Below are 13,504 nucleotides of genomic sequence, written 5' to 3'. Positions count from 1 at the left end.
ATTACGAATAGTGGCAAACATAAGCCGCAGTTGTTTGCTGGGTTGCATCATATCAGTATTAATAAGCATACCTGTAATGCTGGCCATCCACCCTCTCTTCCATGACAGCGGCTAATTAGATTTGCAATTCAGTTGCAAACACATACTATCTGATACCTCAAGGTGTGGGGTCTGACCCACAACTCATCATACCATCCTCTCGGCATCGTGCAACGCCATCATAACCATCATCATCATCATTACTATCATCTGTGTTGACCGTATCGATTCGAGAGTGTGTGTGAATCGAAAAACAACTGACAGCCGTTAAAAGCTGAGAGTATTTATTCCGGACAACAGTTGTTAAAGCTGCTATAGCTGTATAGATATCCATCATGCTCGTACTGCCTTTTACTCCATATAGGGCATCAGGTCCGGGGGCTTTAAGGCATGTAACATGCTAATTAACCAATGTTGGCTTGGCAGTAACCGAGCGAGTGTGTCGGGGCGCGATTTGTTTGTATCTTGTACACATTCAAAGTTGGTGGAACCTGGAAGCAATAGCCACTTCCGTCTAAGTAGCTCCAGTCACTCGTATACAGATTCCAAAACACCCACTGGACTTTCTAAGTGCAAGTTCTAAGCTGCCATATTTGGCACGATAATTAATGAGTGAAAAGCATGCAATGTGTCCGTAATTGCAGCCCTAATTTGCATTAAAATTATTGCCTGCCTTAAATATTTCTATAATTAGTTGCATAACTGAGACTAGAGTTGCTTCGAATGGCGAATACCCCACTTCCTAACCTTCTAATGCCCTAAAATCACCCTTTCTTTCGCTGTCGTTGCCCTTTTTGTTCTGCTTTGTCGTAAACCTGTTAGCATCATTGGTCATTTTGTTTTTTTTTGCCAGGTTTTTGGGTCACTCTGTAAAATGTAATGACTTGGTCGTGATGTGTTATGAGATTTAAATTCAAATTGCCAAGACCCAGAAATACCATGGGTTCACTCCAGAGCGCTCTTCTCCGCTTTAGACTTTGACTAATTTTTGCTTACTTTTGGCTGAGCTGGCCTTTCGGTTTTTTTTTTAATCAAAACTTGTTCACATTCCACTACTGTTGGCTGCCATCAACTACCAAGTTCTTCTTCTGGTTTCCTCATCTATTCTGAGCTGTTCTTCGCCAGCTCTTTCTTCTGTTTCTAATTCCCATTGTTATTATACCTTGGCTTGGTATTCTTGTACTCAGCAGTACCCGGCCGGACGATGACGTACCCACTCTGGGCTCTGGGGTTTTGGGGTTGAGAGCTGATGGTCGAGAACTGAGCCACTGAGCTACCACAACAAAATTACTAATGAGAGAGGGAATACTCGACCCGAAGCCGGTGTTGTGTAATTCAGACTCTCTCCACCCGTTTGGCAAACCTTTTTTTCTCTGTTGTGATGGTATTTCAGATACCCTAAGGAAAGGGTTTTTTGAGAGTTAAAAACAATCATAGAATAATGTTTTTTATCCTCAAAAAGCTTACTTTGGAGAGTTCCTTCTTTATGGCGACCGTGACAATTGTGGCGACCGTGACCCTGCTTAGAGTGGACTTTATTTCAATCAATTATTGTTAGGAAAGGGTACGTTTTAGGGTCTGTTTCTTCAACCTCTGTATATTGTTATTATTTTTTGCTATAATTGTTTTTGTTGCTGCTGCTGCTGCCTTACCTGTGCGTTGGCGTAGGCGTCGCTGCTGGCGTTGGCGCTGCGCTGGCGTTGGCGTTGCCATGGTTGCCGCAACAAACACAGGTGTTGGTTGCAAATACGTCATCAAAGCGGCGGCAGGGCAGCCAGCGCCAGCAGCAGAATCAGGTGGAACGAAGGCAGCGAAGCCAGCAACCCATAACGGGGATGGCAGAGACACCAACACACACAAACACACACACACCTTACACACACGCACAGCTGTCGGCACGATCGCGGTTCCATATAGAAGTCCGACTTGTGACGCCGACGCAAAAAAGCAACAGCCACAGCTCGTCATGTGCCAATTCCACTTTGTTTCAACGTATCTATTTTGTGTGTTGTGTTCTCACCTGTAAAAAAAAAATAAAGAAGGCGACTGCTCTGCCAGCGTAGCTGTCGACGGCGGCAGCGACGTCAACACCTGGCCAAGCGGCGCACTTTAAGCGTTTTAACTTGGCCCGATCGCTTTTAGTTGTTGTCGAGACGCCGCCGCCACACCATTCACGACGCTCCCTCATTCTCTTCTTGGACAAACCAAATAACAATTTTCGAAAATCGCATATATGCGTCCCACCGATCCGATCCGATTCCGCGATAGGAACTCTGAACTCTGAAACGTGTGTGTGTGTTGTGTGTGTGTGCGTGGAAAACCCGGAAAATCTTTTGTAAATCTCTAAAGCCTAGTGTGTTAAAAGGGGGTCTGCCGTCATGCCAAATCAAAGCCAAAGTTCTCCAATTAATTCGGCATTTGTATGATGTCAGAATCAAGAAAGACTCTAAAGACGAACATAATCGCTTCGTTTTGATTTATTAAATGCCGCCAATTCCAATTGATTTCAATCTCATTCGGCTGCAGCCAATTGAGTTCCATTTCAATCTTTCAAACCGTACTCAATTATTTTTTTATGACGAGTTTATTACCAAAGTGCTTAGGGGGGGGAGAGTGTTCAGACCTCGATTTGTTTCAATTCGATCGTTTGTTTGTTGTTTTCAAACAAACAGAAATGCCCAAGCAGCTGTAAAATAATGACATATTGCACTCCCTCCGATCTCCTCCGATTTCATCTCGTTTTTCCTATTCGGCTTCAGCCTATTCGTCACTTGTTCCAGTTCCAGTTCAGAGCCTCAAAAGACAAAAAAAAACAATCACAATTTTGTTATTTTGCAATTTTCAACGCTCCGGACCCCAAGTGCTTCATTGTTACTGTCTTTGATGCTTTATTAATTTTAATTTATTTGGCCACAAATCCCCAATTTAATGCTTCTCCTCTGTTGAGCAATGCAAATTGGCAGGCATCTGGTTGAAAAGAGAATCTGAGACGTCGCTAAATCAGCCAACAGTAGCCAGTAAACCGAAATAGGCAACGACCAGATGGAGCTATAGAGCTATAGAGCAATAGAGCTCTAGAGCTGCCGCCGCCGCTTCACAAAAGTCATTGAGAATGTCAAGCTATTAACGCCTCTTAGAGACGCCTCCACAGACACTTTTGAAAGCTGGCAGCCCCAGGTATTTGTCTTCTCTATCATTTTGTTTTTGGCATAATCACATAAAAACAACGCTGATCGTTTATAGTGTGCTTAAAATGCTGCAATTAGCATTTTTGGTGTGGATATGGATGGGTTTGGGTTTGTTTGTCACGCTCATGCGCAGGCGTAAAACGCAGTCCACAACCTCCAGATCTCACTGTTTTTGTTTTTAGTTTAGTCCAGTCCCCAGTCCCCAGTCCCCAGTCTCCATTTCAATTTCAATTTCTATGTATGTCCAATGCAAAACAAACATTCTGTCGTGCTGATTGGCGAGTGGGCGCTCTTTTTGGCCTGGCCAACTGTTTTTATTGATCTTGAGCCATATGGATGTGGATTAGTCTAGAGATTTCCATTTCAACAGCCTTGGGTGTAAGAACAAGGCATTGAGACTTAATTGACCCAGAAAGTTTGTATTTTATGGGGGTTATTGCCAACTTTCATGGTCTTCCTGTCTAGTTAGTAGGGCAAAACAGCCCTAAAGCTAGCAGTGAATGCTGTTCCATTTTTAAAACGTTCCCTTTGCTCTTCCTCTATGCAAAATAGGTATATTTTTTCTGTAACTAGTCTAACTAGTAACTCTCTTTACTAGTCACTTTCCATCAATATATTTTGTTTGCCTTGATGATGTTCAATACCCTTAATATTTTGCATCTTTATGAACTTCCTGTCTATTTAGGTAGTGCCTAACAGCCCTTAAGCTAGCGGTGAATACTGTTCTATTTCAAAACGTTCCCTCTGCACTTCCTCTAGACAGAATATGTTTGTTTTTCCTGAAAAAAGTCTAAGCTTTCAATCAATTGATATTTTTTGCCTTGATAATAGTCAACACCCCAAATATTTGCCAACTTTCCTTGACTTCCTGTCCACTTCCGTAGTGCACAACAGCCCTAAAGCTAGCGGTGAATACTGTTCCATTTTCAAAACGTTCACTCTGCACTTCCTCTATGCAAAATAGGTTTGTTTTTTCTATAACTATTCTAAGCTTTCAATCAATTAATTTTGTGTACCTTGATGATGTTCTTTAGACCTTAGACCTTAAATATTTGCCAACTTTCATGAGCTTCCTGTCCACTTCCATAGTGCACTACAGCCCTAAAGCTAGCGGTGAATTTCGTTCCATTTTCAAAACGTTCCCTCTGCTCTTCCTCTATGCAAAATAGGCTTGCGTGTTCTGAAACTAATGAATCTCCCTCCCTCCAGAGCCCATGAATCAGAGGCGTACATTAACTTTTTACCGCCAACGTGTAGGTAGGGGATATATTTTTTTTTCTCTCGTTTTTTTGCAAAAAATTAAAATGACGAGCGTCGGCAACTGAAGAGAGAAGCGCCAACAAATAGCGCCAAGAGCAAGACAGATAGACAGTTGGGATAATTATGTGTACGTACAACACAATAAATAATTCACAACAACAATGGGGGGCTAGAGATGGCGATGGAGTTGGAGCTGGAGCTTAAGACTTCACTCCACTTTGGGGCACTGCTTCAGTTCTCGATGGGGTTTCCAACAATGTCTAGGGCAATGCCATAGACCAAGACATCCGGTGCCGGTGCCGGCTTTGGATTTTATTTCAGCTTTTTGACTTTGGTTTGGCTTTAGCTATGGCATCAGCTATGGCTACGGCTACGGGTCTCCGGCTTAATTAATCGCAAATTGTGCGGACCGGCACGAAGAGTGCGCCAAATAATTAAACCTATTTTGACAATCACGCAGAATTACGAAAATCGGCAGAAAAGAAACGCGTCAACGAAGAAAAAAATAAAGATACATTTCTTAACGAACTCTCAAACGAAACAAGTTTCAAACGATAAACGATATAGAGCATAAAACGACGATAGCAAACGATAAATGCGATAAATTAGAAGGCCGATAACACGGCGATAACATCATGCACTCCAGCTCGCAATCGACGCTGAAGCGCACCCAGCAGCTGGTCCGTCAGACGAATGGGGGCCGGGGCGATGTCCTGAGCAGCGGCTCCGAGGTGGTGCACTCCTCGCGCGGTCCTGCCATAACCACCAACATCGATGACTCCAGCTTGCGGTACCGGCACGAGACCAAGCGGGAGCGCACCGTGGAGGCTGTCATCACGGACTACCCGGGTGTGTCGCCCCTGGGAAGTGTTCCCCACGAGCGGACCAACATCGAGCGCACGGTGACCTTCCAGGACCCGGCTGGCAACAGTCGTCGCATCTCCGAGACCCGTGCCCTGGTCCCGTCCAGTGGCAGTGGCTCCTCCTCGACGGCGCACTACCAGCAAGTCACCCGGAACAAGCGCATCTCGACGGAGGTGCTGGGCTCCAGTGTGGAGAGCACCAAGACGTCGCAACGGGCGCCCAATGGCCATCGTCGGGTGACCACGCACATAGTGCGCAAGGTGACCACCCTGAGCCGGGCGGAGGAGAATGCCCAGCCAGCGGAGGATCTCCTCCCGCCGGCCAAGATGATACGCAGCTCGGAGCTGGAGTACCGTCGTGCTCTCCCCCCGGCCATTGAGTCATCCACGCACCGCAGAGAGGTAATCAAGCGGAAGGATGAGGTCTAGGGAGCTCTAGGGGGATTCTGTTTCAAATGCTCAATCAATGAATCCGGGAATACTAGCTGTGACAAATCACATTCTTAGTCATCATCTGTTGACTAAACAAAACGTGTCTTTGAATTATAATTACGATTATCTATTGGTTACATTCCATTACTATCCATTACTAACCATTTTGTTGTATTCTCCGCCAGATCTCCGATATTGTTGTGGGCAAGGAGGACAACGTATCCGCTCGGGAGGCTCTGCTGCGGTGGGCGCGCCGCTCGACAGCTCGGTATCCGGGCGTGCGTGTCAATGACTTTACGTCGTCGTGGCGCGACGGACTGGCCTTCTCGGCTCTGGTGCATCGCAACCGACCGGACTTGCTTGACTGGCGAAAGGCAAGGAACGATCGGCCCCGCGATCGCCTGGAGACGGCCTTCCACATTGTGGAGAAGGAGTACGGAGTTACGCGTCTCTTGGATCCAGAAGGTATGTCTTTAAGATGATCTACAAGTAGTCCTTATATTTATGGTTCTCTCCCCTCCCTAGATGTGGACACCAATGAGCCGGATGAGAAGTCTCTCATCACGTACATCTCGTCGCTGTACGACGTATTCCCGGAGCCACCATCCATCCATCCGTTGTTCGATATGGAGTCACAACGCCGGGTCCATGAATACCGCGACCTGGCCCAGCAGTTCATCTACTGGTGCCGAGAGAAGACCGCCTACTTGCAGGAGCGCTCCTTCCCGCCGACCCTCATCGAGATGAAGCGGCTGCTGAGCGATCTGCAGCGCTTCCGCAGCGAGGAGGTCAGTGCCCGCAAACGGGAGAAGTCCAAGCTCATCCAGATCTACAAGGAGCTGGAGCGTTACTTCGAGACCGTTGGCGAGGTGGACGTGGAGGCGGAACTCCGGCCGGATGCCATCGAGAAGGCCTGGTACCGCATGAATACGGCGCTGCAGGATCGCGAAGTGATCCTCCAGCAGGAGATCGAGCGACTGGAGCGCCTCCAACGGTTGGCCGACAAGGTCCAGCGCGAAATCAAGCATGTGGACCAGAAGCTGACCGATCTGGAGACGCGCATCGTCGAGGAGGGACGACGCATCGAGCGACTGCATCCCGTCGATGCCAAGAGCATTGTGGAGGCCCTCGAAACGGAGATCCGTCACCTGGAGGAGCCCATACAGGACATGAACCAGGACTGCCATGTGCTCAACGAGGGCCGCTATCCCCATGTCAGCGAGCTGCACAAGAAGGTCAACAAACTGCACCAGAGATGGGCCCAGCTGCGCACCAATTTCCACACAAACCTGGTACAGAAACTGTCCGGTTTGAAGTATCCCGTCCACGAGACCACGGTGACGCGTCAAACGCGCATGGTGGTCGAATCCCGTCAGATCGACACGAATCCCCACTTCCGCGATCTGCAGGAGCACATTGAATGGTGCCAGAATAAGTTGGTGAGTAATCCCTGATCTGTTATGCCATTAGTCTCCCCAAAGATTGTGGGAACTGGTTTGATTCCATCACAAGCTTGCATCCATAATGAGTTTTATGATGTTTTCTGGAACTAATTTATGGCTGCAAGCCGGGAATGCAAATCGGAAACCATAAATTAGGAATAAAAGCGTTGAGACACAAACTTGTAGACAAATTTATTGAATTTTTAAAACCTGGAAACTCTAATCAATTATCATTGTAGAAACAATTGCTTGCCGCCGACTATGGCAGCGACTTGCCATCGGTGAAGGAGGAACTGGACCGGCAACAGCACGAGCACAAGATCATCGACCAGTTCCACTCGAAAATTCTCAACGACGAGCGCCAGCAGACCAAGTTCTCCGGCGACGAGCTGGCCTTGTACCAGCAGCGACTCAACCAGCTGCAGAAGGTCTACGCCGAGCTGCTCAGCACCTCGACGAAAAGGCTCTCGGATCTGGACTCGCTGCAGCACTTCCTTGGCCAGGCCTCGGCGGAGCTGCAGTGGCTCAACGAGAAGGAGCAGGTGGAAATCTCGCGCGACTGGGCGGACAAACAACTCGATCTGCCCTCCGTGCACAGATACTATGAGGTAAGTGGTCCCTAGATGCTAGCCTAGTAATAGCTTCCAATACGTGTTGTGCTTCTATTTGTTTCCAAGCGTGCATTTGGTAATGGCGACGAGGTAAGACCCCCAGATTGGTTATCCTTTGAAACTACTTTGAAACAAAATTATTTATTCTTTGAAAAATGCAACCAACCAAGTGCACTTAAGAGTAGCTCATGTTTTAATCCATTACTAATAATTATATTCTTGACCCTTTAGAACCTTATGTCCGAGCTGGAGAAGCGCGAGATGCACTTTGCCACCATCCTGGATCGCGGAGAGGCGCTGTTAAACCAACAGCACCCGGCCTCCAAGTGCATCGAGGCCCATCTGACGGCCCTGCAACAGCAGTGGGCCTGGCTCCTGCAGCTGACACTCTGCCTGGAGGTGCACCTCAAGCACGCCACCGAGTACCATCAGTTCTTCGGCGAGATCAAGGACGCCGAGCAGTGGCTGGCCAAGCGCGATGAAATACTCAATAGCAAATTCTCGCAGTCCGACTTCGGACTGGACCAGGGGGAGACCCTGCTGCGCGGCATGCAGGACCTGCGCGAGGAGCTGAATGCCTTCGGCGAGACCGTGGCTACCCTGCAACGGCGGGCACAGACCGTGGTGCCACTGAACAAGCGCCGCCAGCCGGTGAACCGTCAGGGTCCCGTGCAGGCCATCTGCGCCTACAAGCAACAGGGTCAGCTGCAAATCGAAAAGGGCGAGACAGTGACACTGCTGGACAACTCGGGACGCGTCAAGTGGCGTGTGCGCACTTCCAAGGGTCAGGAGGGCTCCATACCCGGAGCCTGCCTGCTGCTGCCGCCACCGGACCAGGAGGCCATCGATGCCGCCGAGCGTCTGAAGCGCCTGTTCGACCGATCCGTTGCCCTCTGGCAGAAGAAGCATCTGCGTCTGCGCCAGAACATGATCTTTGCCACCATCCGTGTGGTCAAGGGCTGGGACTTTGACCAGTTCCTGGCCATGGGTCCGGAGCAGCGTACCGCCATCCGGCGGGCTCTCAACGACGACGCCGATAAATTGCTCAGCGAGGGCGATCCCAATGATCCGCAGCTGCGACGTCTGCGCCGCGAAATGGACGAGGTCAATCGGCTGTTCGATGAGTTCGAGAAGCGAGCCCGCGCCGAAGGTGAGTGTGGGAGTGGGTAGGAATTCCAGGGAAGAGAGGGTTCCATCCTCGCTTTTCAATTGACGGCGCTCGCCAGCTGTCCAAATCGGTTAATTGACGGAGGCTAATTGAATTTAATGCCCAAGTTTGATCTGAGTGGCAAGTGGCAAGTGGCGAGCAGGAAGCCAGAAAGAAACTCAGTCTTGTCTGGCCTAGTCAACCATGAAGAAGCTGTTCGCGAGTGTCAAAACAAGGGGTAACCCATGAGGGCTACTATCTGGATACATATTCCGATCATAATTCTAATAAAAATTCATTACTTCCCACAGAGGAGAGCAAGCAGGCCAGTCGCATCTTCACGGAGGAATGCATTGCCATCAAGAGCAAGCTGGAGGACATGGCTCGGGAGCTGGACCAGATTATACTGGCTCCACTGCCCCGTGATCTGGATTCGTTGGAGCATGTGCTCGAGATCCATGCGGACTACGAGCGCCGGCTGCATCTGCTGGAGCCGGAGCTGAAGCACCTCCAGGAGACATTCCGGACGATCGCCCTGAAGACCCCGGTGCTGAAGAAGAGCCTGGACAACCTGATGGAGCTGTGGAAGGAGCTGAACACCCAGAGCGGCCTGCACAAGGACCGACTCAAGCTGCTGGAGGCCTCGCTGGCCGGTCTGGAGGACAACGAGCACGTCATCTCCGAGCTGGAGAACGAGCTGGCCAAGCACCAGGACCTGCCCTCGACCGCCGAGGGCCTGCAGCAGGTGTTCAAGCAACTGACCCACATGCAGGACGTCATTACCCAGCAGCAGCCGCAGATGGACAAGATGAACGACGCGGCCGACCAGCTGGGACGGATGGGAGTGCCCACCAAGGTGCTGGGCGACCTCAAGCGGCTGCACTCGAACGTGGAGCGCCTGAACACACGCTGGAGTGCGGTTTGCAACCAGCTGGCTGAAAGGTGAGTCCCGACACCTGCGATCCCATAACCTGCGCCCCAAAAGGCTGCCTTTTTTGGGACGAGGAGACCTGCTGTGCTAACGCCGTGTCATTATACTCTTTCAGAATGCGCTCATGCGAAACGGCTATCGGGCTAATGAAGAATCTCCAGTCGAGCGTGCAAGTGGAGGAGTCATGGGTGGATGGCACCACCGAACGTCTGTCGGCCATGCCCACCGCCACCTCGGCATACGAACTAGACGTGAGTAGAACGACGCCCGCCCCTGTAATGACTTGATTTCCATTCCGATCAGCGTTCTGATTAGTCTCTAGCCTTAGATCTCTACCCAGATCCTTGTACAGTCTCTCCTAGGTCTGCTAGGACTGCTGCTAGCCCTAGCCCCCAGTCGAAATCGAATCAGGGGAAACACAAAGTATATATACGTAGCAAGTAGTTGTCCAAAAAGTAGTTAGACTCTTCCCCCAAAAACCCGCCAAGAGTTTGGGTTCTAAACCGCTGGTGTTGGACACTCTATTAAATATTTATTTATTTATTATTCTATGTGTATACTTAGTTTTTTGTCTTTGTGATCCATTTACATTTGTTTAACTGTCCAAGAAACAATATCTATGGTCCCTTGTCCGCAGTTCTGCAGTAGTTCTTGTCTAATCCAATAGACCACCCCACCCACACACTCTATACCATATGTACATATATATACACATTGGACCAGACCTCCAAAAGTGGCTACATGACCACCTCCCACACAGAACTATCCATATAAGTAGTTCCTCGTCCCTCCACACACTGTAAATTGATACCAAATACGTGTAGTAGTTTTGAAACCCGACTACTTTTATGATTTTATGTTTGTAGTTTTGTCCCCCTAAGTAATCCTAAGATGCACCTATAAACGTACATCCCCATGGACGTACACCCACATTATATATATCCACCCAGTATTATCGTATTTGTAGTTGAAAACTAATCGTATATGTATTCTTGTCTAATTTTTTGTATTTTCACCAAAACTTGAACTTTTTACACAACAATCAAATATTATCACACACTATAAACGAACACAAACAATGATCAAACTATAAATGAAACCAAAAAAATTGAAAATCCTATGAAACAAAAACCAAATGCCCCTCGAAATGCCCCATAGAAACTGCTCGGAGCTGCAATCGAACGAAAACCAAAAATCGAAAATGTCAACGTGGCTGGAGGACGACTCATACGCGAAGCCAAGGTAAAAATTAGTACGACTGTTCTATTGTGTGATTGAGATGAGGGACCGATCCATCCCAACTGGGCCAAGAGTTCGGTTGAGATAGGTCAGGTCATGAGAGGTTAGCACCTCTACTCTGTGTGATTGTGAATATTTTCGACCAAAGACACGATATCCCAAAGATATTACTCTATAAACACCTCTTAGCTGTTTCTCTCTGCCTCTCTATCAAAATCTATTTCCAATATATTTAATGCTTTTTAACGGACTTTCAAGAAGTCCAACCAAAAACCAAAAAACTAGAAAAGGGTTAAAGGTGCGTGAATAACACTTGGGTGATACAGAAACAAAAAACAGCCTGACCAACCAACAAAAAACACAAACCACAAACAAACAAACAAACCAATTAAAAAGCAATTTTTAGCCAAAAAAGTAATTCGTATTGATTAATCAATAAAATAAAAAGCACTAAATATATAAACCCCTCTACTCCCCAACGACAAAACCAAAAACAAAAACCAACTTGTTTAACACAAAAATTACTAACCTTTAACCGAAATTAACCAACCAATCAACAAACAAACAAAAAAAACAATCGTCGAAACATCGTGGGACTTGGGACTATATAGATCTACGACAGTAAATGTCTACGGTTTGTGGACTGGCTCCTTGAGGCCCGGCCCTCGTTCTCGCCGCCACGACGGGATCTTCGTCCGGCGGATAGCGATCCGGGTGCCACACAGTATTACAGCCAGCGTTTGGACAATCTCAATACGAAGTACGACAGGTTGCTGGAACAACTGTCGCAGAGGCTGAAGACGGCCATCGAAGTGAATGGCAGCGACGGTCTGGTGAGTAATCCCCCTAAAGTAGATCCCTCCCATGAAGGATCTTTGCGAGGTACCCTGACATCAGACTCTATACTCGGACAAAAGGTTAGGCTCTAAAGTACTCGATTGGCAGTGTCGTAATCGCGTGAGTCGCGGGGTTCAAGTTCAGAAAACGAGTTTGGCGCTTTCGTTTCTTATTTTTTTTCAAACACCAAGTTTTCAAATGCAAATACGAGCTCTCATAGTGGCAGTATCATTGTATCTCCATCTGTGCTTTTGTATCTCAACGTGAATGTGTGGTGTATCTGTAACTGTATCAGTGTATCTGTTAACCGGCGGCCGTTTAGCATTATTAAATTAACCTTCAGAATCGGTGTACAGCGGCAGTACTATACTACTCTATAATGACATCACAGTCATTCAGTCAGTGGATCGGGTAACAAAATTCCGTCAATGGTGGAGTGTCAGCGCTTGAAATGTTGCTGCCATTAATCACGGCTTGATTAATTTATAAAAATTTAAACTATTTTCATCGTTTTATATTCGTGACTGTCGTTTGTCTGCGCTGACAATTGATGGAGCAGTTTGTTTAATTTTTAAAAATAAACATTGCATTATGTCAGGCCAGAGTTTCTATTAAAAAAATAACAAAAAAATCGAATAGCCAAAGAAAACAATAAATGAAAAAGATAAGCTCGCTTGACCAATTAGGCAAATTGGAGACAGATTTCGAATTAAGAATGACGACGCTGATGGGAACTCTATAAATATTAATGAGGAACGACCGTCCGAATTCAATGCCAGGGGACGTCATCAACATCTTTGTCGCCATCTGTCAACTCCTCCGAATTTTTGTTATTCTCGATCTGACTATTTTTGTTAGACTGGTTTAGAGTTTCGCGATCCAAGAAATTCAATTAATAGTTGGATTTCTGGGCAAGAAGTATTCCCTGCTGTTTGAATAATGGCGTGTAAATATTTAACTGGCAATTACCTTAATGAATAGGCAAAGTACCTCGAATCTTTTTCTTAAAAAAGACAAATATTAGGGCCTAGACTAGGGCTGAGATACTTCTATCTCTGGTATGCTCCTCCTGCCAATATTATCTTCAGAATCTACACTTTTTTTAAAGGTGTTTTTCGGGGCTGGGAGAGTGACATCATAACTGCTACCATTACCATTGCCATGTTTTTGCCTTCGGGCCAACTTGATATGCATAGCAGGGGCGGGTCGAGCGAGAGCTCCGTTGGCTTAAATAGACTGGATCGCAAAGTAAGTTATTTAGAAGGTTAGATCGCTTCGCAAACTGGTTTTGGGCTTTTGTATCTTTTTGACAAACAAGTCGGATGAACGGCGGCTGGAGTTACTTTGTTCTTTGACTTCCGCGTATTGTTTTCGACTTTAATGTGGAGCCCAGAACTCCGGGACTCCTAAGCTGACAAGCCATTGTAAATGGATTGTTTATAAGTGTTTTGGCGCAACAGCTGGAAAGTATCTTTTTTTTCTTTATTAGCCGGCATAGCTGCTTTCGGTTCTCCA

At 47.2% G+C, this 13,504-nt stretch overlaps 1 protein-coding gene across 49 annotated transcripts in view; it reads left to right on the top strand.

Annotated features, from left to right (window-relative positions):
- Positions 1 to 13,504, top strand: part of LOC6494021 (dystonin) — a 76,943-nt gene that overhangs the window by 29,854 nt on the left and 33,585 nt on the right. For 33 of the 49 annotated variants that reach the window (XM_032451005.2, XM_032451006.2, XM_032451002.2 and 30 more), the window contains 8 exons: positions 5,968 to 6,247; positions 6,308 to 7,221; positions 7,464 to 7,832; positions 8,067 to 8,985; positions 9,294 to 9,924; positions 10,029 to 10,164; positions 11,072 to 11,155; positions 11,764 to 11,985. In XM_032451005.2, the coding sequence (XP_032306896.1) occupies positions 5,968 to 6,247; positions 6,308 to 7,221; positions 7,464 to 7,832; positions 8,067 to 8,985; positions 9,294 to 9,924; positions 10,029 to 10,164; positions 11,072 to 11,155; positions 11,764 to 11,985 (3,555 nt within the window). Of the gene's footprint in view, positions 1 to 2,165; positions 2,375 to 4,947; positions 5,753 to 5,967; positions 6,248 to 6,307; positions 7,222 to 7,463; positions 7,833 to 8,066; positions 8,986 to 9,171; positions 9,221 to 9,293; positions 9,925 to 10,028; positions 10,165 to 11,071; positions 11,156 to 11,763; positions 11,986 to 13,504 lie in introns of those variants that run through there. The other 16 variants (XM_032450998.2, XM_032450997.2, XM_032450995.2 and 13 more) reach the window with 7 other exon arrangements.

The sequence above is a fragment of the Drosophila ananassae genome, chromosome 3L (assembly GCF_017639315.1).
Source record: "Drosophila ananassae strain 14024-0371.13 chromosome 3L, ASM1763931v2, whole genome shotgun sequence".
NCBI classification, from domain to species: Eukaryota; Metazoa; Arthropoda; class Insecta; order Diptera; family Drosophilidae; genus Drosophila; species Drosophila ananassae.
Note: the sequence above shows the minus strand (reverse complement) of the source record. Positions and strands in the feature narration are given on the sequence as shown.